This window comes from Terrapene carolina, unplaced genomic scaffold, assembly GCF_002925995.2.
Source record: "Terrapene carolina triunguis isolate 2854851 unplaced genomic scaffold, T_m_triunguis-2.0 Scaffold211, whole genome shotgun sequence".
Taxonomy (NCBI): domain Eukaryota; kingdom Metazoa; phylum Chordata; order Testudines; family Emydidae; genus Terrapene; species Terrapene triunguis.
Genome location: NW_020664562.1, coordinates 14,546,744 through 14,573,534, shown reverse-complemented (window position 1 = coordinate 14,573,534; position 26,791 = coordinate 14,546,744). Strand labels below are relative to the sequence as shown.

General features: G+C 41.3%; 1 protein-coding gene across 1 annotated transcript in view; it reads right to left on the bottom strand.

Annotated features, from left to right (window-relative positions):
- Nucleotides 1-23,259, bottom strand: part of LOC113407403 (guanine nucleotide exchange factor VAV3) — a 242,137-nt gene extending 218,878 nt beyond the window's left edge. The window contains exon 1 of the mRNA XM_026655888.1: nt 22,939-23,259. Within this exon, the coding sequence (XP_026511673.1) occupies nt 22,939-23,142 (204 nt within the window). The 5' untranslated portion in view covers nt 23,143-23,259. The remainder of the gene's footprint in view (nt 1-22,938) is intronic.
- Between the last annotated feature and the right edge of the window lie 3,532 nt (nt 23,260-26,791).

Sequence of the window (26,791 nt, the reverse complement as noted above, 5' to 3'; positions counted from 1 at the left end):
GTGATTAATCTCACTGTTAAACAATAATAAAATACCATTTATTTAAATATTTTTGGATGTTTTGTACATTTTCAAATATATTGATTTAAATTACAACACAGAATACAGTGTAGAGTACTCACTTTATATTTATTTGTATTTCAAATATTTGTACTGTAAAAAACAAAATAGTATTTTTCAATTCACCTAATACAAGTACTGTAGTGCAATCTCTTTATCATGAAAGTTGAACTTACTAATGTAGAATTATGTAAAAAAAAAAAACTGCATTCAAAAATAAAACAAGGTAAAACTTTAGAGCCTACAAGTCCACTCAGTCCTACTTCAGTCAAACACTCAGACAAACAAGTTTGTTTACATTTGCAGGAGATAATGCTGCCCCCTTCTTGTTTACAACGTCACCTGAAAGTGAGAACAGACGTTCGCATGGCACTGTTGTAGCCAGTATCGCAAGATATTTACATGCCAGATGCACAAAAGATTCATATGTCCCTTCATGCTTCAACCACCATTCAAGAGGACATGCGTCCATGCTGATGATGGGTTCTGCTGGATAACGATCCAAAGCAGAGCAGACCGATGCATGTTCATTTTCATCATCTGAGTCAGATGCCACCAGCAGAAAGTTGATTTTCTTTTTTGGTGGTTTGGGTGCTGGAGCTTCCGCATCGAAATGTTGCTCTTTTAAGACTTCTGAAAGCATGCTCCACACCTCGTCCCTCTCAGAGTTTGGATTCTTAAACCTTGGGTCAAGTGCTGAAGCTATTTTTAGAAATCTCACATTGGTACCTTCTTTGTGTTTTGTCAAATCTGCAGTGACAGTGTTCGTAAATCAAACAACATGTGCTGGGTCATCATCCGAGACTGCTATAACATGAAATATATGGCAGAATGCAGGTAAAACAAAACAGGAGACATACAATTCTCCCCCAAGGAGTTCAGTCACAAATTTAATTAACTCAGTATATTTTAAACGAACATCATCAGCATGGAAGCATGTCCTCCAGAATGGTGGCTGAAGCATGAAGGGGCATACGAATGCTTAGCATATCTGGCACGTAAATACCTTGCAATGCTGGCTACAAAAGTGCCATGCGAATGCCTGTTCTCACTTTCAGGTGACATTGTAAATAAGAAGCAGACAGCAGTTTCTCTTGTAAATGTAAACAAACTTGTTTATCTTAGCGATTGGCTGAACAAGAAGTAGGACTGAGTGGACTTGTAGGCTCTAAAGTTTTACATTGTTTTGTTTTTGAGTGCAGTTATGTAACAAAAAAAATCTACATTTGTAAGTTACATTTCATGATAGAGATTGTACTACAGTACTTGTATGAGGTGAATTGAAAAATACTATTTCTTTTATCATTTTTACAGTGCAAATATTTGTAATAAAAACTAATATAAAATGAGTACTGTACACTTTGTATTCTGTGTTGTAATAGAAATCAATATATTTGAAAATGCAGAAAAACATCCAAAAATATTGAATGAATTTCAATTGGTATTCTATTGTTTAACAGTGCGATTAATCACGATTAATTTTTTTAATCACAGTTAATTTTTTGAATTAATCACGAGTCAACTGTGATTAATTGACAGCCCTAATTTTTTTTCAAATTGTGCTGTAGCTGCATGGTTGTGGCTCAGGAAACATTTGGTCAGGCCATAAAATCTGTTTTTAGAAGCAAGTAGTTTGGTATTAGTGGCATTAATATGCTACTTAATTAATTTAAGAAGTTTACTAATACTATCTGCTTAACATTAGCATTGTTCCTTGCTTAGAAGAACCACAGGAACAATTATGTGGATTATTCTTACATAAGGGTCTGGAAACTCCAAATTTCTGATTCATTATTTCCTGATAGAGAGGGCACAGAAGGGTGTCTCTCTCTCTCTCTCTCACACACACTAAACTGATGGATCCTGTGAATGTGACCTATTGATCTCCCAATATCTATGCTGATCTTTTCATGGGAACCCCTACACCTTTACATGTTTCCTTGGCAAGCTCTTCCAGCAGCCATGCATGCTGCCAATGCCTCCCCACCTGCCAGTGCCCTCAAACCTCCCCTTGGAGAAGGAAACAACTCCTTCAGGTTGGGGGGAACCTGTGTATGTTAAATTCATACACTGCCAGCAATAAATTATGCAAATCAGGATTTGCAGAAGCCAATCACCACAGAGTACCTGTGGAAGGAGTTCCACAGGGACAGGGGAATAGGGTGCACAGCAGAATGGGCAATCTCCGCCTTTTGTACTCCCTATCACTACCCACTGCTTCCCCACCACCACCCTCTCACTGCAGCAACCAGAGCTCATCAATATAACTACACATAACTTACTTTAAAAAAAAAACAAAAAAAAAACAAAAAAAAACCAGTACTTGGATGTCATGGGATAACACTTATCAATTTGGATAAGCACTGGATGGTATCTGTAATGATGGATGACTTTACTTCCTTCCATTAGTCACTAAGTGTGGTCAGCTGGAAATACTTTTAACCTTCTGCCAGATTTTTAAAGCTTATAACTCTCTAGAGCACATTCAAATCATATTTATGTTGCGGTAACATGTGCTCACTCCTGATGAGTTTACAACAACACTAGTACTGAGTTAATGTGTAATGAGTCAAATAACTTAATACTTTTGTCTCAAGTAGTTCTGCTATTGTAATGAATCCTGGTTTGGCATCAGAAAAGTCCCTTCTAGATATCCTACGTACTTCTAATGAAGCCCTAGAACCCAATTCAAGAAGAAATTTCCTCTGGGTAAGCCAATTAATTGGAGGACATTTCTGATTCTTTGACAGCAGTGCAGGCAGCACTAATATAAATCTTTCATTCTACTCCTGAACAACGAGTTTGAGATTCTGCCCAGCCTGATTGCTAAATATAATAACCATTCCTTGATGAGGCTAGGAAATATTACTGAGCCTGCATAGGAAGTCCACTGATCTCCTAATGCAAAGACATGCACTTTCCTGGCTATCATAAGGAACAGATGTCTCTTCCTTTAATCAACCAGTGATAATTTGAATACTTGAAGTTTGATGGATGATTGGCCATGGCCATTCCTAAAGTCAGCCTGAGAAAGATGAAGGTACCAACCATTCTCTCTACTCCTTTTCATTCTTGGAGGCTCTCTCCAAACAAGGCCTTAAGTTATTCTAATGCACATAACGACTGTGGTGTCTTACTATTAATACCATATGGTCAGACATAAACCAAATTTTTTTTTATGTTTGAAAAACAAGTATTTGGCTATTGCATGTGTATTAATCCTTCCCCAACATTTCCAGGCCTGTTTTGTCTTGTAATATTAAGGGACTTGCACTCAAATCAGTATTTTCAAAGAACATTTTAAGTGTGAAATAAGGTGCAATTGCACGCCTCAGTGAGAAGAAACATTTTCACAATGGCATATCCAAAACCTAACACATTTGTAAATAGAATATCTACAGAATAGGAAAGCAATAGTAAGCTAGCCTAAGGCTACAGGGTATGTTGGCAAACGAGTGCAGCAATCTCAGGGCATATGTATCACAACATTAATCTATAAAAACTGAGTAAAAATAGCATGGCCATTCCTGACCTGCATTTACTTAGGGGTAAAAAAATATATAAATAATAATTACATAAGAACGGCCGTACTGGGTCAGACCAAAGGTCATCTAGCCCAGTATCCTGTCTTCCAACAGTGGCCAATGCCAGTTGCCCCAGAGGGAATGAACAGAACAGGTAATCATCAAGTGATCCATTCCATTGCCCATTAAATTAATTAATTTAAAATGAACACAGCTAATATTAAGGATCTGACTAAAACTTCTGTAAATAAATACATTCAGGATTAAAGCTGAAAGACAACCCTCACACTCTGGTTTTAACACATCACAAAGTGTTAGCCTTATTTTTGTCAGCAGCCAAAAGGCCAAAAACAATGGAATTAGAAGAGAGGTCTTGAGATCCAGCCACAGTGGAGTCAGAAGAGATCTTGGTGACAGCAGCTTGAGGGGAGGGGGAAAGAGGGAAGGCCAGATTAGAGGGGATCCAGAATAGATTTGGAGGATTGGAACTCAAGGTAACTTTTAAATGAGTTTAGAGGTGAAAGTGGTAGTTAAAGAGGTAGAAGAAGTCAAGGGTGGAATTTTTAAGGCTGAGAGACCACAACACCTTTAAAAAGCGACAAAGAGTCCTGTGGCACCTTATAGACTAACAGAAGTATTGGGGCATAAGCTTTTGTGGGTGAATACCCACTTCGTCAGACGCATGTGGACACCTGATTTTTTCCTCTCTTTGATTTACGTTTGTCATTAGAAAATACTGCCACTGCGCCAGTTCCATGGGGAATCAGTCTTTCTGGCACTGGAGTTATTTTGTTGTGGTTCTAGTCTGTATCCAGACTGAAAATTGTGTATGTTATCTTATCACATGCAGAGCTAACTTCATTTTCCGATGTGGGAAGGAATGGAAATTCTACTCTGTTCTTCCTTTCCTTACCCCAAATACATTTTCAAATGAGGTAGAGAGAAGCCAAACTTTAGGGCAAAGTTTTATTTCTAAGTATCTTTCTGCTACCAGTCTAACTAAGATAAGTGGATCAACAGCCAGCAGAAAACCAAATACAATTCCCCACAAACTAAGATCTTCCTATTATTTACTGTTGTCTCTACCTCTTTCATCCTCTTCCCACTGGTATTATTGTTTGGGTCCACAACACAGTGGGATTTTTTTAAGGTTCCTATTTAGAGCCATTCTCTGAGAGGACAGGAGCCAAACACATAGCAGCGATGCTTCTACATCATATCCTACTAATTATAATAATCATAGAGTTAGATAGTTCTTTTCATTCTTTAGGATCCCAAAGTGCTTCACAAAGCTATTTACACAAGAATCACTTCATTCACCACTGAAATGTGACTACTTCCTGATACCAAATCTGATCTCACCTTCCACAACAGGACCACAGGACTGTCACATCTATCAGCACCACTCATGGCTGATGGGGTGTGTAAAGGAACCGCACTAAAAAGGAAGAGAAGCTGCCATACAAGTTCTGTTCATGCTCTGCATTGTCCCTTTAAATCTCATTGTTCAGTGTTTCTATATACAGATCACCTACTAGGTTCTTCCTGTCTAACATTCTCACAAATACAGGAAAACAGCTCTTAGAGGATTTGCAGAGACATGTTCCCTACTGAGGCCAACAGGAACTGTAAAGAGGGAGACAACAGGGAAGGGGAAATACCTGAAAACAAAGGAAGAGCATCAGGGGAAAAAGGGAATGTAGAAAAGGGGAAATAGGTGTATCAAAGCAAGGGGGAAAGAAAATACCTGGTTGAGAAGGGTTTAGAGAAGGTAAAAATAAAGTACAAGGAGGAGACAGGTAATAGGACATGCAACTAACACAGAGATGAGTCAAAACTGAGAATGGAGAGGTAGAGATAAGAAAACACCAACCAAAAAAACAGACCTTGTCAGAGCAGCACCACAGAAAAGCCCATCTGGGCTTGGGCTTCTAGACACAGCTGATAAGACCAAAACACCTGACCCAGGTAGAAAAATGTAAACCAGTTTAAAGGTTTTAAAGGAAGAGGAAAGATTAAGAAGCAGCCATGCTTCTATGTTACTAGAGTGGTCAGAAAATGGAATTTCATCCTGCAGGAAAATAACATTTTGAAATTTGTTTTCATCCTGAATTAGGGCAAAAAGTCTAAGTTTTAAAACTTTGCATAGGACAGAAATTCAAAACAATTTCAGTTCAGAAACATCAAAACTACCTTATTGAAATTCTGCATTTTGATAAATTCAAAACACTAATACAATGGAAGCCAAAATTTAACAAGAAAGCCAAAACGAAATTCTGCATTTCAGTTTCAAATCGATTCAAAATTTTCTGTCAAAGATGTCATTGAAATAGAAACATTCCCAGTAGGGCTATCAAGAGATTAAAAAAATTCATCACAATTACTCACGTGATTAATTGCACTGTTAAACAATAATAGAATACCATTTATTTAAATATTTTGGATCTTTTGTACATTTTCAAATATATTGATTTCAATTACAACACAGAATACAAAGTGTACAGTGCTCACTTTATATTTATTTTTATTACAAGTATTTGCACTGTAAAAAAACAAGAAATAGTATCTTTCAATTCATCTAATACACGTACTGCAGTGCAATCTCTTTATCATGAAAGTTGAACTTATAAATGTAGAATTATGTACAAAAAAAATTTGCATTCAAAAATAAAACAATGTAAAATTTTAGAGCCTACAAGTCGAATCAGTCCTACTTCTTGTTCAGCCAGTCACTCAGACAAACAAGTTTGCTTACATTTGCAGAAGATAATGCTATACGCTTCTTGTTTACGATGTCACCTGAAAGCGAGAACAGGCGTTCTCATGGCACTGTGGTAACCGGCATCACAAGATATTTATGTGCCAGATGCACTAAAGATTCATATGTCCCTTCATGTTTCAACCACCATTCCAGGGGACATGCATCCATGCTGATGACGAGTTCTGCTCCATAATAATCCAAAGCAGTGCAGACCAATGCATGTTCATTTTCATTATCTGAGTCAGATGCCACCAGCAGAAGCTTTTTTTCTTTTTTGGTGATTGGGGTTCCGTAGTTTCCGCATTGGAATGTTGCTCTTTTAAGACTTCTGAAAGCATGCTCCACACCTCATCCCTCTCAGATTTTAGAAGGCACTTCAAATTCTTAAATCTTGGGTCGAGTGCTGTAGCTATCTTTAGAAATCTCACATTGGTACCTTCTTTGCGTTTTGTCAAATCTGCAGTGAAAGTGTTCTTAAAACGAACATGCTGGGTCATCATCTGAAACCGCTATAACATGAAATATATGCAGAATGCGGGTAAAACAGAGCAGGGGACATACAATTCTCCCCCAAGGAGTTCAGTCACAAATTTAATTAACACATTTTTTTTTAAACGAGCATCATCAGCATGGAAGCATGTCCTCTGGAACGGTGGCCAAAGCATAAAGGAGCATACGAATGTTTAGCATATCTGGCATGTAAATATCTTGCAAATCCAGCTACAAAAGTGTCTCACTTTCTGGTGACATTGTAAATAAGAAGAGGGCAGCATTATCTCCTGGAAATTGAAACAAACTTGTTTGTCTTAGCGATTGGCTGAACAAGAAGTAGGACTGAGTGGACTTGTAGGCTCTGAAGTTTTACATTGTTTTGTTTTTGAGTGCAGTTATGTAAGAAAAAAATACATTTGTAAATTGCACTTTCACGATAAAGAGATTGCACTACAGTACTTGTATGAGGTGAACTGAAAAACACTTTTTTGGTTTATCCTTTTTATAGTGAAAATATTTGTAATAAAAAATAATATACACTTTTATTTCAATTACAACACAGAATACAATATATATGAAAATGTAGAAAAACATCCAAAATATTTAGTAAATTTCAACTGGTATTCTATTGTTTAACAGTGTGATTAAAACTGATTAATCGTGATTAATTTTTTTTAGTTAAAAAATTGGCCTACAGCAGGACAGTGTTAATCATGAGCCTCATGCATTCACAGCTGTCACGTGTTACTGATGGAAGCAGAATCACCCGTTAGACTTATTCTTGGCAATGTGTGCCAAAACCACCGCTGCCTATGTCAGGAGATAAACAAATAATGGGGTACTGTGTTTTAATTTCACAGACACTTTCCTATTCTTCTTGTGTTAGCTGGGCAAATGTTATACCTAAAATTCCTACAAAAACTATAAAACAACATTTGGTTATTGCAACCGAGAACCCCTCCAAGGACAACAGACCATTTAAATTCTTAGAGCGCAGGATGTGTACCACATAAATGAACTAGACTCCGAAGGGATCCATGAATCTGGACAATTTTAGCTTAGAACAGATGACAAACTTGAATTGTGTTCCAGTTTGCTGCTTAAGAGCTGCACACATAGTATCAACAGCAGGCATTCTGTTCCCAACACCACTCATCTGTCTTTACATATGTGATCCTCTCTCATCACCAAGACTGCATTTTGATGCAAATCACACTGTTCCAGGCAGCAAAGGCTTTCATCACAGCTAATCAATTTTCCAGGGTCTTCTGTAAAAAGGGAAAGCTGTAGGACCCTGCCTCAAATATAGGGATACTCCAACAGGATTACTGAATTCATCTGCTTAATGCTTCATAAAGCCTGTAACTGAACAGCACCATTAGTTACTAAAAGTCTCTAAGGCACAATCCCTCCAACCAACAGTCTCCTCAGCGACGTTGCTTTTATGTTTTGTCTGAGAACAAGCCAGAAGTGAGGGATTAAAATATCAACCTTGTTAACAAAGATCACCGTCTGTTCAGTTTGGTCTTCTGTGAAGCAAGTCAGTGGCATCAGTGCGAACTCTTAGTGGACGGGAGCCCACATCAGAGAAAACCACCAGATTTATCGCATCAGCCATGCTGGCTCAAAGACTGAACAAACACAGTCCTTGAGCTACCTCATAATTACTAGAGGTAGCCCCTCAAGGGCAGGCTGAGGCACATTGGTGGAACAGCATGTGGATAAGCTCAAGCTGCTCATGAACTACCTGTTCTATGGATAGGACAGAAGATTTTTCACCTTTTGCAAGGGAACAGGAACTTGGAAGGGGTGTGGTAGGAATTCCAAACAAAATAGCTCTCTAGAAGCAGCAATGAGGTCAAGCCCTAGGCATGGCTCACCACTTGTTAGAATCTTGCTTTCCTAATGGCCCGCCCACAACCTGAATACACCAACGCCTTCCTGAGAGATGAACTTCAGGAGGCCAAACCTCTCCTAACTTCAACAAGCCTAACACCCACTTTTAGTTGATAAAATCCTTGTTTACCAATTTCTCCCCCCCCCCCCCCAACCCCCTAAGCACATGTGCCCCGCCCCCCGCCCGCGCCCCCACATTTCCCCCCCCCCAAGCAAAAAAAAAAAAAAGCCGCGATCGCAATTGGCGGTGGCAATTGGGGGGGGAAAAAAAAGCCGCGATCGGCGGCGGCAGTTCAGTGACAGGTCCTTCGCTCCTAGAGGGAGTGAGGGACCTGCCGCCCCCGAATTGCCGCAGGTGCCGCCCCTCTCCCTTGGCCGCCCCAAGCACCTGCTTGTTAAGCTGGTGCCTGGAGCTGGCCCTGGCCCTGCCCTGCTTCCCCCACTTGCTAAAATGCCCTAGTATCTTCTTAATGGCATGCAATCTTGACCTGACGCAGCCCAGCTGCCAGATGTGCTCTGTGGATGACAGAAACCAGCCCAAAGCTCATCAGCCGTTATTTTACTCAGGGCCCCACAAAACCAAGTTGTAGTCCAAAAGAGTGTTAACATTTTAACTATTAAGAGAGGGAAGCTCGGTAAGAATTTTAGCTTTTTACTTAAAGATGTGTCATTACTGAATCAGACGGGGTACAGGATTGAAGTGTAGGTTACTGCATTAACTTCACATCTTTGAAGACCAAAGTTCAAACCTGTTTCAAGTATCAAGAGAAAAGAAGATTAAGTGAAAATTTATTCTCTAAACCCTTACCCAACTTGGCATGATTTAGCAAAACTGCTGCTGCTCAGCAACTCAAGACTTGCAAAGCATGCTTACCACAAGTCAGAGCTAAGGTATGTTAGAGAGTAGCATGAAGCAGCTTTCAAAACATCTGCCTCAGCTCTAGACAATTTGATCAGTCTGCCACTTTCAAAAACTCTACAGAAATATACCACGTACTTAAAAGAAATTCAGAGAAAGGCTAGTCAAGAGATGTCATGATCCAGAACTTCAGCTTATATAAATCATTATGGTTCCTCTAACTTCAACAGAGCAACCCAAATTTACATCAGCTAATAATCTGGCCCCAAATACTACTTAAACTATTAGGATATATTTTATAAATAAAAATCACAATCATTATCATGGGAGAGAAGGCAAGGAATCAGAAAGGGATGCAAGTTTCTTCTCCTACAGCACAGGGTGTGAGGAAGCTGTTATTAGTACATTATAATAAGAGTAAGACAATACTGGAATGCTATTCTCAGTGGTGCTAATGTGGAGCAATAGGTAGCAGCAAGCTATATTTAAATAAGGTACATTAGTGAATTCCATTGTCATTAATAAGCTGTAATAGCAAAAACACTAGTGTGATGACAAGAACACAGGCATTGAAATATCCAGATGTGAAATCAGGATTAGTATTTAGGTTCAGAGAGAAATAGAAAAGCTATGATCAAATAAAAGTAATGTTTGCAGATAAAATCACAAGAGGAAGAAACCAAGTTTAAGTCATAATGCAGAACAATTGAAATTCACAGGTGCAGAAAAATCTATGGCTTAAGAATTTAGAATCTTTGTATTAATATCCTGTTGATTGTTCCAAATTGTTTGCTAGCACAAACCATTATGCTCACGCAGGGTATTTCAATGGGACTCCTCATAGATGGACCCCTTTGCAGGATTGGGGTCTAAGACTCCAACTTTTGAATATGCAAACAAACAATTATTCTGCAACTATTCTTTTGACTATGCAAGGCTACTAAGATTGTTATTATTGTTCTTAATAAATGTGGTATTTGACTGAATGTTTTTCTAAAATGTATATTCCCACCGAACTACAAGTTGAGTCAGGCTCAACAGTGTTCAGTTACATAGGAGAGAATGTCTTTTTCCTTAAAATAAAAAGACATACCCTTGCTATTAAGTTATCAGTTTAGAAACTATTATACATATTTCTAAGAAATCATAGGAGGAAAACAAAATAGTATTTCACAACTCTACGTTTTGGCACTTGTCCTATCAAACTGAAGCAAAAAGGGGGCAAAACAGTCAACTGCAGATGATACCTAGTACAACCAGGATGCATAGAAAATAGAGCCAATTTGCCACCAAAAGAAAAATCAAAGTATGCAGATATACAGTCATGTTTTCTTTATGTCACCAAGTCTGGTAATGTATTGAAATGAATGTGAATAGGAATGCTACAGAAACAAGCACTGTAATTAGGTTCCATAGAACAGACACAAGTAAGTTGTGTACATTTAAGGTAGGGTTACCGTACGTCCGGATTTCCCCAGACATGTCCGGCTTTTTGGTCCTCAAATCCCCGTCCGGGGTGAATTTTCAAAAAGCCGGACATGTCCGGGGAAATAGGGAGGCATAAGCCAGGGTCCGCCCGGCCACAGCACGACCCGCCGGGTCCGCAGCGCAGCCCAGCCGCCCCGGCTACATTGTAGCGAGCTCGGGCAGGGGGAGGAGTGGGGCGCAGCCGCAGAAGGTGGCGGAGGGGCTGCTGCTGCCCCCGCAGGCCGTGCAGACCGCGCGCCCCAGCCGAGCCCGCAGGATCATGGGGAGGCCGGGCCCAGCCAGCGGCTCAGGCTTCCCTGGCCACTGGGAGACCCTTCCTGCGGCCCTGTCGCCCCGCGCAGCTCGGAACCCGGCGCCGCGGGAGCTGTTTCCAGCGAGGAACGTGCTCGGCAGCGGCAGGAAGGAGGCTGTGGCGCGGGGCGAGGAGTGCGGCATGTGCCGGGGCTGCAGGGACCCGCGCCACCCTGGTCGCCGCTGAGCATCCAAAGCCCCCGACAGGCAGAGGCTGCCAGGTGAGCGGGGCAGCAGGGCAGGCAGGGGGCGCAGAGGCTGCAGGGTGAGGAGGAGCAGGGCAGGCAGGGGCATAGAGGCTGCAGGGGGGCGTAGGGGCAGGGCATGCAGGGGGCGCAGAGGCTGCAGGGGCGGAGGGGTGCAAGGGCTGCAGGGAAAGTGGGGAGCAGGGGTCACAGAGGCTGCAGGGCAAGTGGGGAGCAGGGGTCACAGAGGCTGCAGGACAAGGGGGGGTGCAGAGGCTGCAGGGCAAGTGGGGAGCAGGGAAGCACTTAGCAACTCCCAACCAAGATCAGAGCGGGAGGGAGGAGAGGGAATGCGGGGTGCTCAGAGGAGGGGGCAGAGTTGGGGCAGGGACTTTGGGGAAGGGGTTGGAATGGGGGCGGGGAAGGGGTGGGGTTGGGGCGGAGTTGGGGCAGGGCCAGGGCCCCGTGGAGTGTCCTCTTTTTTCAGTGTTGAAATATGATAACCCTATTTAAGGTAATTCCTTACAGAATCGATAATGAAATTTTAACACTACTGTAAAGGTAGGACTTCAAAGGGAATTGACCGGTTGCTATTTTTTATCCTCACAGTGAACCAAAGATCTTAATAAGAGACAAGTGCTGGTGGTCTAATAAAATAACTATCTCAGTATTCAGAGTCATCTAAACATGGGACAAGAGAAAAACTTCCCTGCTCTTTTGAAGGGCTGCAGCGCACGCCCCATCTCAAGCTGCCTCCCCATTTCCTGGCACATCACAGAAGCGCAGATCAGAAAGCGTTCTAGGTGCCCTTTTCCACAGTATAAGATACCTGGCTGCCCTGAATTCCTTGGTGGTCCACATAACTTCAACACAAAAATGATACTGGCAGGTAACATCATCACCTTTCTAACTCCTTTTTTCTGTTTCTGCCCCCTCACAATTTTCTCCTCCATCTTCATTTTATCTTTTTGCTCTCAAATTATGTACCTAATCTTCTTCTCTCTCTCACCAATGTATTATCTGTCACGCCCTAGCTAATTCCTCCCCTCCTCATTTCCTTGCCAGTCAAGCCTATGAAGCTCTGTCAGTTGCCAGGAATTTAATTTATAATTACCAGGTTCCCTAATCATCTCCCAGCATTGCCACTCACTCTTACCCTACCACCAAGCTGGTGCTGACATCATCTGACAATGTTCCATATTCCATAAACACCCCTCTTTTTCTCCTTCTTTCCCCTTCCAATACCCACATATTTCCTTCTCATCTACCAGTCACCTTACTGTCTTTACCTTCCCATTTGCTTCTTTACTCCCATAATTTCCTCTTTGCCAGTTTTTTAATTTGACCTTCACTAAAGGAAAAGGTTGGAGCCAGAAAACTGAGATCCTTTATCCTTCTGATGTTTAAATCCACAGACAATATAGCTGTAGATTTTCCTGGTGTCAAATACTACTGCCCTGGTAATTAACCTCCTAGAATACAGTCAGCAGGTTATAACGGGTTTCAGAGTCGCAGCCCTGTTAGTCTGTATCCGCAAAAAGAACAGGAGTACTTGTGGCAACTTGGAGACTAACAAATTTATTTGAGCATAAGCTTTCTTGACGTGCCACCATCACTGCATAAAGAGTAACACAGGACATCCAAGATCTGGCTCTATGGATTTTTCTTAGCATGAATCTTAAATGATTTTCCTTTTTTCTTTCCAATCTCTCACTTGCTCTCTGATGCCCCTTCTGATCTGTCTCCCTTTTTTCCTGCCTATTCCCTCTCTAGTTCACATTCTTTTCTTCTGACTGCTTGCCTCCTACTTCTGCTACCTCTCTTCTCTGTCCCCCACCATCTCTTTTCACTCTTTCCTTTTCACAAGGATTTGCTCTGCCTGCTGTCACCACAGCACTCCCACCCTCTGTCAGCTCAAGAGCAGGTGATAATTCAGTTTCTCTTGCATACCTAGCAGAAAACAGCATAGGCCACCCCAACTGAATGTTTCCTCAAGCCTTTTTGGATGTTTAATTTAACTCTTTGCTGCTGATACCCACTATAGCTTCTGTGAGAGACCAGTGGCAGCATATTTAGTGCTGATATTCCATAGAACATGCAGCACTTTAAACATGGTGCATGGGGCAGTACCTGAGATGAGCTTTGCAACATGACCCTGTTACATTAAGCACTAATTAAGTGGTTAACATGTAAATATAATCCTAAAAAATGTTACGAGTGCATATTCCTTTTTCTCTTCAAGGGAATCAAGTAAAGGATATTTGGAAACTGATCTGATGACCATTTTTATTTCCTTCACTTTCTTAGAATAATAAGTGCAATTGGTAACTTTGTCAGAAAGTTACATACCAAGAGCCAGGTTATTGCTCTTCCTGTGGTTTTTTCTCTCTCTCTTTTTTTTTTTTTTTTTTTTGAGCAATATTGATCAGGTTACAGCTACATTTTCTTTACAAGGAAATCTCTATTTTTTTTTATTTACATTATTTACTTCATGAAGGCCCCAATTCTGCAAATACTTATGCACGTATTTAGCTTGACCTCCATGAGACTAAGCATGTAAATAAAGTTAAACAAGTGCATAAATGTTTGCAGGATCAGGGGCTAAAACAAATCAAAATATTCACTTGTTTAATTGGGCATGTTTAATGGGACTGCCTGCTATCTGAATTACAAACACTTTATCACTTAAATATTGTTGCTTATGCTCAATAACAGACATTACAAATTGATTAATTCATGTTGTTGTTTCTCTCTCATGTTATTCCCCTCACCTCATATCAAAGATTAAATCATTTCCCAACTTTAGCTAAACAAAATGTTTTTATAGTTAGAGAAAAAGCATCTTTAACACCTAAACATAACCCTTTTAGCATTCTCATAACTCAATAACCCAAGTGCAAAACACAATAGAACCCTGATTTTATGAACATCAATCTTATGAACAACCAATTATCTGAATCATTTTTCTGCCACTGAATGTAACTTCAATCCTTCAGCCAATATTCAAGTAGCTGTTCAGGTTTGAAAAGACTGATCCATTTGGCAGTAGCGAAGAGAAGCAATTCTATCAAACAAAGAAACATCACAGTATACATTAGTTACTGTTAGTTATGTACACTGTCATTGGATGATTAATAAATTAATTTATGCACTATAAATATTGTAATTCTGATATGTTAAATTTTATGAACTTTTTGATTTTATAAATTCCTAAATCCCCAACTAGTTCATCAAATAGAGTTTCTCCTGTTAACAAAAAAAATTGTTCTCCTGAGCTGATAACTAGTATGCCAAGTTCCAATCTTGAAAGACTCTCTGTCACAGCTCAAAATCCTTGAGAAATCAAATTTTAAAAGAGATTATAATAAAAATGCTGAGACAATCTTGGCTCCTGGGACATTACCACGGACTACTATAAATTATTTTATATTTTTTCAAAATTCAGATCCTTTGGTCCCCTCCTAAGATTTAAGGGATATAGTCACATCACTTTGCACAGGGAGTTTGGCAGACATATTGCCACGCAAGCATGAAGGAGTTTCTCATTAAATCTTAATTTCTACACCTAAAGATAACTCAGAGCCAGAATGACAACAATAATGTACTTCCATATTTTTAGGTGATCATATGAAAAAACTACTCCCTTGAAAATAAGAGGTAAAAATTTATAAAAAACTTAGACAAAGTAAACCGTAATTTATTTTATTGTTTTAAGAATGATTACAGGAAATGGTTATTTTAAATAAATAATTTATATAAACATCCCCTTTAGTGAACTCTGATGCCAGCAGCACATCACTTGCCGCTTTCCTGTTTAGCAATTTCTCACAAGTTAACAGAACTCCTTGCAAAAACTATTTCAAAATGAAATTTACAAAGTGCCACAGATATAGAAGTTGCAAAAAGATAGTCTAATGCAGGTCAGCACAGCTAATTTGTTTTAAGGCCCATATTTCTGATGACAATTTATCCAATATCTGTTACAATTAAGATTAAACATTATGATTAGAACTTTCAATTATGGGTCATTTCTATTTTTATTATTTACACTAGTGTAGTCCAGCCCTGGGGAAGCAGTTTGTCATGAAATGGAATTACCACAAAGTTACAATGCAACACGCCGACATTACCTTGTGTTGTGCAATCCTCATGACTCAAGGTCGTCGTGCATTGATGCGACATCTCACGAAAACTTTTGCAACACAATGTTAAGGCATCATACAATGGTCTCTGTAATTAAACTAACACAGTTCCTCTCTTATCCCCCTTTCTGGCTGTTAGGAAGGCTCAGCACTGCTTTACAGTGAGGATCGCGCTTGTAACGGGACAGCTTTGTTTGTTCTGTGCAACACCACACAAAGTATGCACTATTACCAACATCAAAGTTCAAAACGCATGAGTCAAATCCAAAAATACATATGGGCAAAAAAAAGTCTTTTTAAAGCTTAAATGTGGTTTTTGTTGTCTTCTGAACTCCCTCTCCCAGTATGCGCATGACAACTGATGTTGCCAATTCTTGCAAACTTAAAGTAATGTGATTTTGGCCCCTGCTACAGGACCCTCACCAAACACAGGGTCCCATTGTCAGTCTGTGCAAACACATAGCAGGGACAGTCTCTGTCGCAAAGAGCTTCTACTCTAGTGCAAAGCATAGTGGTGAATTTGTGACATAGGAGCTGGAACTGAGACCTGTCAGACTCCTCTCACATAGGGGCTATTAAATATCCATTGATGGGAACAACTTTTAATCCCTGCTGAGCTGGGCACAATTCACACTGGTGCCCTACAGGCAAAAGGCTCTATAGCCCATTAGCAATGCCTAAGACTTCCAGTCCCTCATAAGCACTAACGTTAGTCCTTCAAAAATGAGGCTGACTTTCTGGAAAGAGAAGTTTATTAAATCAAGTTCTGGCCTTCTTAGAGTTTGAACACAGTGGGTTTTCCACTCTCATGACACACACAAAATCTCCCGCACATTGCTGTCAGTCAGCCAAACACTATTCTTAAAAGGGACAACTTCCTGTAACCAAATACAAATAATAAAAATGCAACAGTAAAACAAACATTTGCACAATAACCAAATTTGCTTCTAAATACAATGCTTTGTGATATAAAACCATCAAAACAATGACTCCAGGGGTCCTTACACTGACTTGTACATATATGTGTGTTTTTTTACCTCGACATGTGTCATCAGTGGGGTTTGAATCCATAACCTTCAGATCCACAGCACAAACCACTTCCACTTTAGTTATAGGAGTAACTTGAGTAAGGTGGTGGGTGGGAGAGAACAACATGCAGCTATCTTCTATGTAGCCCAGCCCATACAGGGGGAGACCACACACACCTTGCCAGTGGGTCACACACGTGTTTGTGACACAACGGTGGAATGCTTGGGCAGCAGGATGCTTGGTTTCTATTTCTAGCACTGACAGCGGATTATGGTCTAGTGGTTACAGACATCATAGCCAAACATAACAACACCCCTACTTGAGTCATCTGTAGGGACTGAACCCAGGAGCTTTGGATGTAAAAACCAGAGTCTCTACCATTTCATCTAAAGAACAAGTTCTCTTACCATGGGAACAAAGTCATAAATCTCTATATGTCATCTAGCTGCTAAAGGGTGGCATAGAGCCACACTGTATTAATGTGGGTTACAGAAAGATCTAATTTGCCGTGCTCCTTCTGAAAGCATTATGTGGCAAAGTGGAGGAGACTTGACTCTGTAATATTAGAGGCCTGGGGTCTATTCCCAGCTCTGCCTGCAATGCAAGCTATCACTTACCTTCTCTCTGAAATTGGTGAATGATAGCTACCCCCCAAGGCATGAAACCTTGGTTCACAATAAATGATGTGAAGGACACAGAAATGTCAACAGCAGTCAGAGGAAAAGCTGGGAAATGAACTCATGCTATCTGGGTTTGCAGTTTAATGCACCTTTCACTAGACTACAGGGCATTTTATGAGGCCAGTGTCTTGCTCTATGGTTTTGTTTTCCAAAAATTGTTTGATGACCAGAATTCTTCATGTCATCATAACTCTGCTTGTAGCAGGGACCAAATCCATGAGAGTTGACAAAACTGAACAGGAAAATACCAGTTTTACTCCACAAAAGACACATGCATAACCATAAAGAGCCACATGAGGGTCAAACAATACAGGCAAAATATTACCACAGGCATCTTGGCTTACAAAACAATATGCACTAGTGGACTGTGTATGCATCTGGGAGCCAGGACCTCCCAAGTTCTAATTCCCAGTCTACCACTGGCACTTTCCCTCTCAGTGCCCGTGGGGATAACATACCACTTGCTACATCACAGGAATAGGACAATTAACTAGTGTTTACAAAGCACTGTGAGATCCGATGACAGATATTACATAATGCAGAGAATTTATTAGACTACTGACAAGTGTAACTATTTCTGAAAACATTGCAAATACACAGCCCAATCATGAAAGATTTTGAGTATCTCCCCAAGAGGTTCCAAGCACCTTCAGCTCACTTAAGCTACAATGGGAGTTGATGCTCAGTACCTTTTTAGAATGCTCAGCAACTCACAAGATTAGGCCCTTCATTTTCTATTTATGCACTGCCGACCTAAATACATTTTTAAACATATCCAAGGTTATAATAATTTCTGAAACTTTCAGGGGATGATTCTCTAACGTGGAAAGTGCCTCCTGCAAAGGTCTGATTGACTTCTTTCATAGAAATCAATGGGAGAAGAGGCTTCTCTTCACTTTGCAGAGGCACTTAGCACCTAGCATAAATTAGCAAGATCTTTACTAGGATCAAGATTTGGCTCTTATAGGTTTTGATCCACATAGACAAACCCCTGTACCTGCAAGAGTCAAGTTCAAGTCAGTGGGCTTGAAGCAGTTGCAAGTGTACATCTGCACAAAGCAGCTTGCCAGATCAGGACCTTGGACTGTACGTTTTTGGGGCCATAGACCCAGCCTTCTTACCTGTCTATGAAGCATATACCACATCTCTGACATTATACAAATATATAATATACAGATATCAAGGTTTCATTTCAAGAATATATTATAAATAATCAAAGTAACATTTTAAATCATATTTGAAGGCTCATATTTACAGAGAATATTCACCAAATAGGTATGAATCTGAATAATCCTCAAATGACCTTGCTTTTTTAAACACATACATACTTTACACATTGTATCTTTCTCCAGAAAGTTCTCTCTGAAAAAGAATGCAGGAGGGTATTTTGCTTTTGTCTGCTAAAAATAAGCATCAAACTACTACAGTTTTAATTGATCAGAAGTAAAATCAACTAGCATTGGTCTAGACAAGTAGTATTAATTCTGAGCCATTGCTGATTCCAATTAGTTACTGACCCAGAAAATATTGTGGGTTATTATGAAGAAACCTTTCTAGTTCATTAACCCAGTAGAATATATTTACATATTTTTATCCATAATGAAATTTGAGTATTATATGAAGCTATATCCAACAGTTTATCTGTAAATTATTTATAGTTTTGCAAGCTATGGAAGTAATAGCAACCAGACCTTATGCATTAGGACACAAAACTGATTGCCTAGAAGGATCAGCAAGGAATCATCCACACACATTCTACATACAGGGATGCATAAATGGCTAAATATATCATGAGTTGGAGAACCAGGATTTGGAGGAAGAAGGAGAATTCTTCCCTCCAAGACTGTCACTGCCAGAAGCTGAATGCCAGAGTAGATGAACTAGTGCTCTGTTCCAATCTAGCAAATCCTACTTAGCGTATACTGTTACTAAATGTGTGCTATAAGAGAATTTCATCTGAATTTGCTCCACTTAAAATTCATGTCCTCTACCATCTCTACGTCATTTAACAAAAGGTACAGAATACCACCTCTTCTGGACAGTGTCATATATACTATTCAGATTTTGAAGATTTAAGTATTTTAGAATGTCTGTTGTAACATTTGCATCCAGTACGCTGCTGGTGTAGTTTTTATTTTGACTGGTTGCAATTTATTCTTGATATATTTTTTTATAATGCATTATTGGCTTTTACAGAATATTTTGCAGTAAATGCATTTGCCAAGATGAGAATGGTGTAATAAAAAGAAAGAAAATAACTGACACCAACCAGTGGTTGTGGACTAAATATGTCAAGCGAGCGTAGTCCAATTTACATTAATTGTACAGGCATCTATGTTTAATAACATATGAAATGAAAGAGGTTCCTAAACCTGGGTGGTAATATTGCATTCCCACAAGTCTAAAATAAGCTTCAATAAAAAAAGTAAAATGTTACAAATTATTAGGTCCTTCTGGTATTCTGAAAGTGTTGCAAAATGTTAGAAAATGTTAAAGTCTATTCTCGCTTCAGCAGACATCTACTTAACTTCCGTATACATCAGAGAAGTTACTGGTGCATATCAAGTGAGATTAGAAGAAGACCACTTGTACTCAGAATCTCTTCTCATAATATTTTAATATAATGTTAATATTTTACATAGCCATATTAAAGACTAGCATTCTTTTTGTCAGCCATGCAGTGCTGACAGTGCGGGGCTGACAGCGGGAGCCCTGGCCTTCAGCCTCCCAGGGCTGACAGTGGGAGCCCAGGGTCCTGCTGTCAGCCCCGCACATGGCAGGGCTCCCGCCGTCAGCCCCGTGCAGCTGACGGCCAGAGTCCCGGGCAGCTGACAGCCAGAGTCCCGGACATTAATGACTGTAATATAGTTGCAGCAAAATGTCTGGTTATCAAAAAAATTAGCAGGCATAATATAATACTTGAGTGTTTATATTGTTCCAGCAAATTTTTCTTAAACAAATAGGTCTTCTCTGGGTTTCCAAATAAACACAATTAATAAAAGGTCCACTATTACTTTTCCACAATTTTCCATGTCTTGTCCGCAACTCAGCTCCAATTATTTGACAATCATCTCACGATTCAGGTATGGCCTAACATATATATTCATACCAAAAATTCGGCCTCTCTTTAAAAAACAAAACACAAGAATGTCTGGAAATGAATAGTGAAGAGACCCAACCAATTCTCCACAGACATATAATCCTCATCACTCTTAATCAACCAACCTTAACTTGCCACCCTAAAATTTGCAAAAATATATGCCAGGGTCAAAACAACAAGTTACAATTACACCCCACGACTTTCCTGTAACCCTCTCATGCCTCCTCCTGCACACATGCCCTGTGCTTTCCCTGTCCTTTGCAACTTCCATGCACTTGAGGAGCCCTACTCTCTGCTTTATGAATGCCACCATCCTGCCTACCACTCCATGCACTCACATCCTCACCACTACCCCTTCCATTCAAAAACAAGAGAAACATGGCATCACGCTACCTCACCAGATACCTCTCAGTCCTCAGACCTACCATCATCCTCTGTTTACTCTTCATGCTCTCCATATCTCTTCCCAGACTCCTAACTCACCACAATTCCCCCCCATGCTCCCACTTCAATCCATGCCCCCCTATGTACCCGTTTGTCCAGGTCAATCCAGCAAAACCAGAAACAAAAAGTCAGTTAATTATAAATTGTTTATATTAAATACATTTTTCATATTATTAGTTTGAACAGTGCTCTTTATCGCCCCCTATAAGACTAAGAGGAACTTGTCTTCAGCAAAGCCAACAAAGTGCAACCCCAGTTCTGCATGAGTCTCCACAGGAGCACAGAGTCCACCCAAGCAGACTCATTTGCAGGTTCAGGCCCAATTTCAGAAATTCTAAGTTCTTTTGAGACAAGAGACAAAAAAAATCATTAGGAAATTTTTCAAATCTGAAGGACAGGTGTTTGCAATTCTAAACACCATAACTTTATAACTGCTCAGTTTTTAATTTTTTAAAAATTAAAAAAACAATTTCTCAGATAAAATCTACCAGGGTTGAGATGCAGGATGTAAAGATTCAGGAAGATTAGCGGGAAAAGCAAAGTGTACTAAAAATCAGGCTTATATTGGGAAGGTAGCTTAACCATGGTTATTACCGCTCCATAAATAAGGATTAACACTATAATTCATGTTTCAGAGTAGCAGCCGTGTTAGTCTGTATCCGCAAAAAGAACAGGAGTACTTGTGGCACCTTAGAGACTAATAAATTTGTTAGTCTCTAAGGTGCCACAAGTACTCCTACTATAATTCATACAACTCAAAAAGGAGAAGGATACAAAACAAGGCCTTGATGTTGCAAAAGCTTATCCATCTAATTAACCTTCTGCATATTTAACTCAATGTGACTACTCACATGCTTAAAATTAAGCATGTGGTTTTTTGCAGGGTCAGTGACCGGACCTCTGATCTTTGTAAATTGTTCCACGAGAAAAGACACCTGTGCAAAACCCCAGTGACTTCAAAGGAGCCCCCCATCTGCATCATGTGCCTTCTAGGATGGGGGCCTCTCAAAAATAAATGAAAAGGAAATTCAAAAACACCAGTGGGAAGAGGGGTGAAAGAAGTAACATTAGGTCCAATTTTATCTGACAAAAAGCATGAAATTTACAGTCGAAACTGAAATCACGTGCTTAGGTTATCACAGCTTTGTGCATGGGTATCACGGCTTCTGAGGTCCAGAAGGAGCCCCTCTGTTCTGAGGTCCCCAATACAATATGTAATCCAAGACATAGGCACACAGGACTGACTGAGAGGGACCCTGAGCTTTAACTTTGATCTCCATGAAGATCAGACGCCTAACAATCTCACACACAGGTTTTGTTATATTTTTTGCTTGTCTTTTGAGGAATGGTTGGGGAAACACTAAAAACACCAGCATGTGATTAGATCACATGCCCAGAAACCTTCAGAGGGCTGCAGCAGATTTATGTCAAGTTAGTCTTCTTGGGAGTTTTTTCCCCCTAGCTATTATAATTATACAGAATGGTAATTCAACTTCCTAGATTCCTCATTCTACATGACACAGTTCATTTTAAAATTGCTGACCTAGTCATCAGGACAGAATTTGACAACAAAACAAAATTGAAATATGTTGGGGAGGGGTTGTGTTTTGTATGGTTTTAGGAGGGTTGCTTGTTGCTTTTTTAAAAAAAATAGAAGGCATTTCAATACCTCCTTACTTCACAATAACTATTGTAAACACAGAGTAGTTTGAGTACTTCTCATAAAACGTGCTGTGACTACGGTAGGGGGCATGGAGGGTGGGCATGTGCCCCTCCATACAATACGGCTTAACTCCCTACAGCATCTTTCACCTCGCGTGCATCCTCTCCTCCACCACTTTAGAGTTAAATGCTACCGGGTAAGTGAAAGCAAAACACGAGCAGGCTATTTAGAGCATCTCCGCATTCGCACAAAGAAATTAAGCCGCTGATTAATGGGGGATGCGAGCTGGGGGCAGCAGGAGCCCTTGCGGAGCGGCGCCCTTACCTGGGACATCTGAGGCCTGAGGTTGATTTCCTTCAGGTTGATGGATTGGCTGCGCAGGTTGTTGAGCAGCTGGCAGAGCAGGACCCCATCGCGGAGGGTCTGCGCCAGGTCGAACACCTGAGCCGTGGGCCAGGTCACTCGGTGGTTGGGCGGCAGCACCTTGCAGTGGATCAGCCACTGGGCGCACTGCTTCCAGGGCTCCATGCCGGGCACCAGGCGGGGAGGATGCTGCGGGCTGCAAGCGCCCGGTCCCCAAACCCAGAGAGGCAGGGAAGCCCTCGGGGCTCCCCGCTGCCGCAGTGCTCCGCTCCGGCTCTTCCGTCCGCCCCTGCCCTTTGCAGAGCGCGAGCGGCAGCAGCTGCCGGGCGGCGGCGCCTGGAGAGGCTGCGTGCGAGCTTCCCCCTCCCCCTCTGCGCAGACTAGAGGATGGGCTCGGGACAGGTGCGCGCGCATTGTCCCTGGGCAAGTGGTGCACGCTCTGCGGAGGGGTCGGTGCTGCGCGGCTGCCTGCCGGGCTGGTGGCCCTGGGGCCTCTCCTTCCTATGCAGGGCCTTCTCCTGTAGCTGGAAGCCTCTGCCATGCAAAAGGCTCCTCCAGCCCCGTTTGAGAGAGGGGAGCTCCTTATGATCAGGTTTATCTGATGTAGCCACTTTCCTGTAACTTCTGAGCAGCTTGAACCAGTGGACTGGGATAGCAGGGACCCAGCAGTCTTCTTCCCTGAGCGTTGGCTGAGGGAGGCAGCACCAGGAATGTAGGATCAGGCCAGGTGGGGCGGTACACCAGTAATGGAGGATTGGTCCTCAAAATTATCATGCACCTTTTAACTCCACGGAAATGGACTGCTCCTGCAGTCCTGATTAAGATCAGCAGTCTCTCTGCAGTGGTGCTGGAACAATTTTAATAGTAGGGGTGCTGAGAGCCACTGAACCAAACTGTAAATCCTGTATATGATGGAAATCACTTCAAGTCAGGGAGTGCGGCAGCAGCACAGCTAGGGTTGCCAAGCATCCAGTTTTCGCCCAGAACGCCCGGTGGAAAAGGGATCCTGGTGGCTTCGGTCAGCACTGCCGACCGTGCTGTTAATAGTCCAGTCAACAGCACAGCGGGGGCCCGGGGCTAAGGCAGGCTCCCTGCCTGCCCTATCTCCACATGGCTCCTGGAAGTGGACACCAGGTCCCTGCACCCCTTAGACGCATGGGTGGCCAGGGAGGCTCCATGTGCTGCCCCCACCCAGAGGACTGGCTCTGCAGCTTCCATTGGCGGGGAACCACAATCAATGGGAGCTGTGTGGGTGGCGCCTGCAGGCACGAGGGCAGCGCGCGGAGCCTCCCTGGCCACCCATGCATCTAGGGGCTGCAGGGACCTGGCGGCCGCTTCCTGGGAGTAAGTGCTGCCAGGACCCCATATCCAAAACACCCTCCTGCATCCCAACCCCTAGCCCGGAGCCCAAACTCCTCATCTCCAGCCCCACCCCAGAGTCCAGAGCCTGCACCTCCTTCTGCACTCCTAACCCCTTGGCCCGAGCCCAGACCCCCCTCCTGTACCCCAAATCCCTCATCCCTGGCCAGAGCCCATACCCCCAGCCAGAGTCCTCACCCCCCCCCACATCCCAACCCCCTGCCCCAGCCTGGAGCCCTCTCCCACATCCTGAACCCCTCATTTCTGGCTCCACCCGGAGCCCGCACCCAGAGCCCATACTCCCCACACTCCAATTCCTTGCCCCAGCCCTGTGAAAGTGAGTGAGGGTAGGAGAGAGCGACAAAGGGACCGGAGGATGTCGCAAGCAGGGGCAGGGCCTCGGAGAAGGGGTGGGGCCTCAGAGAAGGGGCGGGGCTGAGGTGTTCGTTGTTGTGTGATTAGAAAGTTGGCAACCCTAAGCACAGCACCCCTAGTTCCAGCACCTATGCTCTCTGGGCTCAGTTCTGCTGTCAGTTATGCCAGTGTCAAGCTAGAGTAACTATTGTTTTCATTTCTGTAATGCGATTGAAACTAGTGTCGTTTGAGAACAGAAGTTAGCCCCAAAAGCTTAAAGGTGACCTACAAAGAAAATGAAGTGAGGTTTGTGCCTTTTGCTTCTATATAATGAATGAAGAATGCTAGAAGTTTGTTTATTGAGGCTTGTTTCCCCTTCCACCCCCCCCCCCAACATTAGAAATTCAGGTGTTCTCTATGCTGGAAGTCTCTGTTGCTGATTGGCGAACTAGTAAGATTGAAAGAACACAGAAACAAAGGGAATAATATCTAATTAAACTGAGAAGGGAAGTAATTTTTTTATACAAAATGTTTAAAACTTTTATTTTGGTGGGGGTTTTTTATAAAGGCACACTGGGGAGGAAAGCTCTCCTTTTTTAATTATTCAAACACTCTCCCCTCTAATTAAGGCTTTTCAAGGTTCTGAATCAATGAGTCCACCATGAAAAACAGGGGACAAAGTCCCAGATCCATAACATATTTAGACTCCTAATGTCCATAAAAATCAATGAGAGTTAGGTACCTTAATGTCGTTGAGGATCTGGGCCAAAGTTGCTAATCCTGGTACTTCCATTTTAAAAATACAAGCAGAAAAAATACTTTAGTATTAAGAGAGACACTAGTGAGAGAAATATTTCAGGCCTTCTTTTATACATCAGAAAGAACCTAAAAGGGATACAAACTCAATTTTTTCCTTTGCATGTCACCACTAAACATTGTAGGCTGAATTCGGCCTTGGGTTACACCTGTTCAACCCCACTGGCTTCATTGGGGTTGCACAGATGTAACCCAGGGCATAATTTGGCCATATGGTTTCTTATATATGAGTCACTCATGATATGCATTGGCCATGTGAAAAATTCTATAGAAAACTTTAATAAATCCCATAGCATATTGTAACTTTCACTACTGAAGCCACATAGGGTGTTTGAATAGGCTTAGTTTTAAATATTGCTCATTTTAAAAAAATTGAGGGTTTTTAAGATTAGAGACTGCACTATAAAAATTCAAAGACGAAACAGAAGTGATATAAATTGATAGTATAGAGTAAGAATAATACATGGCTAAGAAAGTAAGTTACCCTCAACTTTAATATAAATTACCAGTATATTCTGGAAGGCCATCCATAGCTGTCAATCATACACAGCAGCTAAACCAGATTAGATCAATTTAAATGCTGTTGAAAAAAATGAACATCAATGTAATACCTCCCAACCAACATACAGGTAATCTGAATATAAAACATTCAAATTAAACTGTTGCAGTCAACCAAAATATTCTTATTTAACTATAAAACGAACAAGAATTATGACTAAGTTCTTATGAGAAACAGTACTAATATCCATCAGCGTTCACAGTACCCTCTAGATCTACTTCTTAAAAGTCATCATTTCCTCTGGATTTCTGTGAAGGTACCTTTTATTCCTCACAGAAGCGACAAACTAGATGACGCAAACAGTATGTTTCTGTTAATTAAAATGATATGCTTGTTTTGTAACTACAAAACTTTTAAAGAAGCACTAGTATAAAATGAAAAAAAAAAACCCTATCTTTTTCCTTCAATATCTAGGGGATCAGAAATTCTTCCAGCATCTTAATTTGGTTATAAACACCAGCAGGATTATATGAGATAACCCAATGCCACCTACAGTTTTCAAATGTCCTTTCTGGCAAAATCTTGACTCCTGTTGCTTCTTGAAGTCAGAATACGTCACCCAACCTTGTTAATAACTTATAGACCAGTTAAAATATTTTTTTCCGTGACAATAGAGTTTTAAAAAGCTGTAACTTTTAAAAAGCTGTAACAAGAGACTTCTGTATTTTGCTAATCATAAAATTCTTTTCACATTTATACAAATGAGCAGTGCTTTTGTGAGTGGTG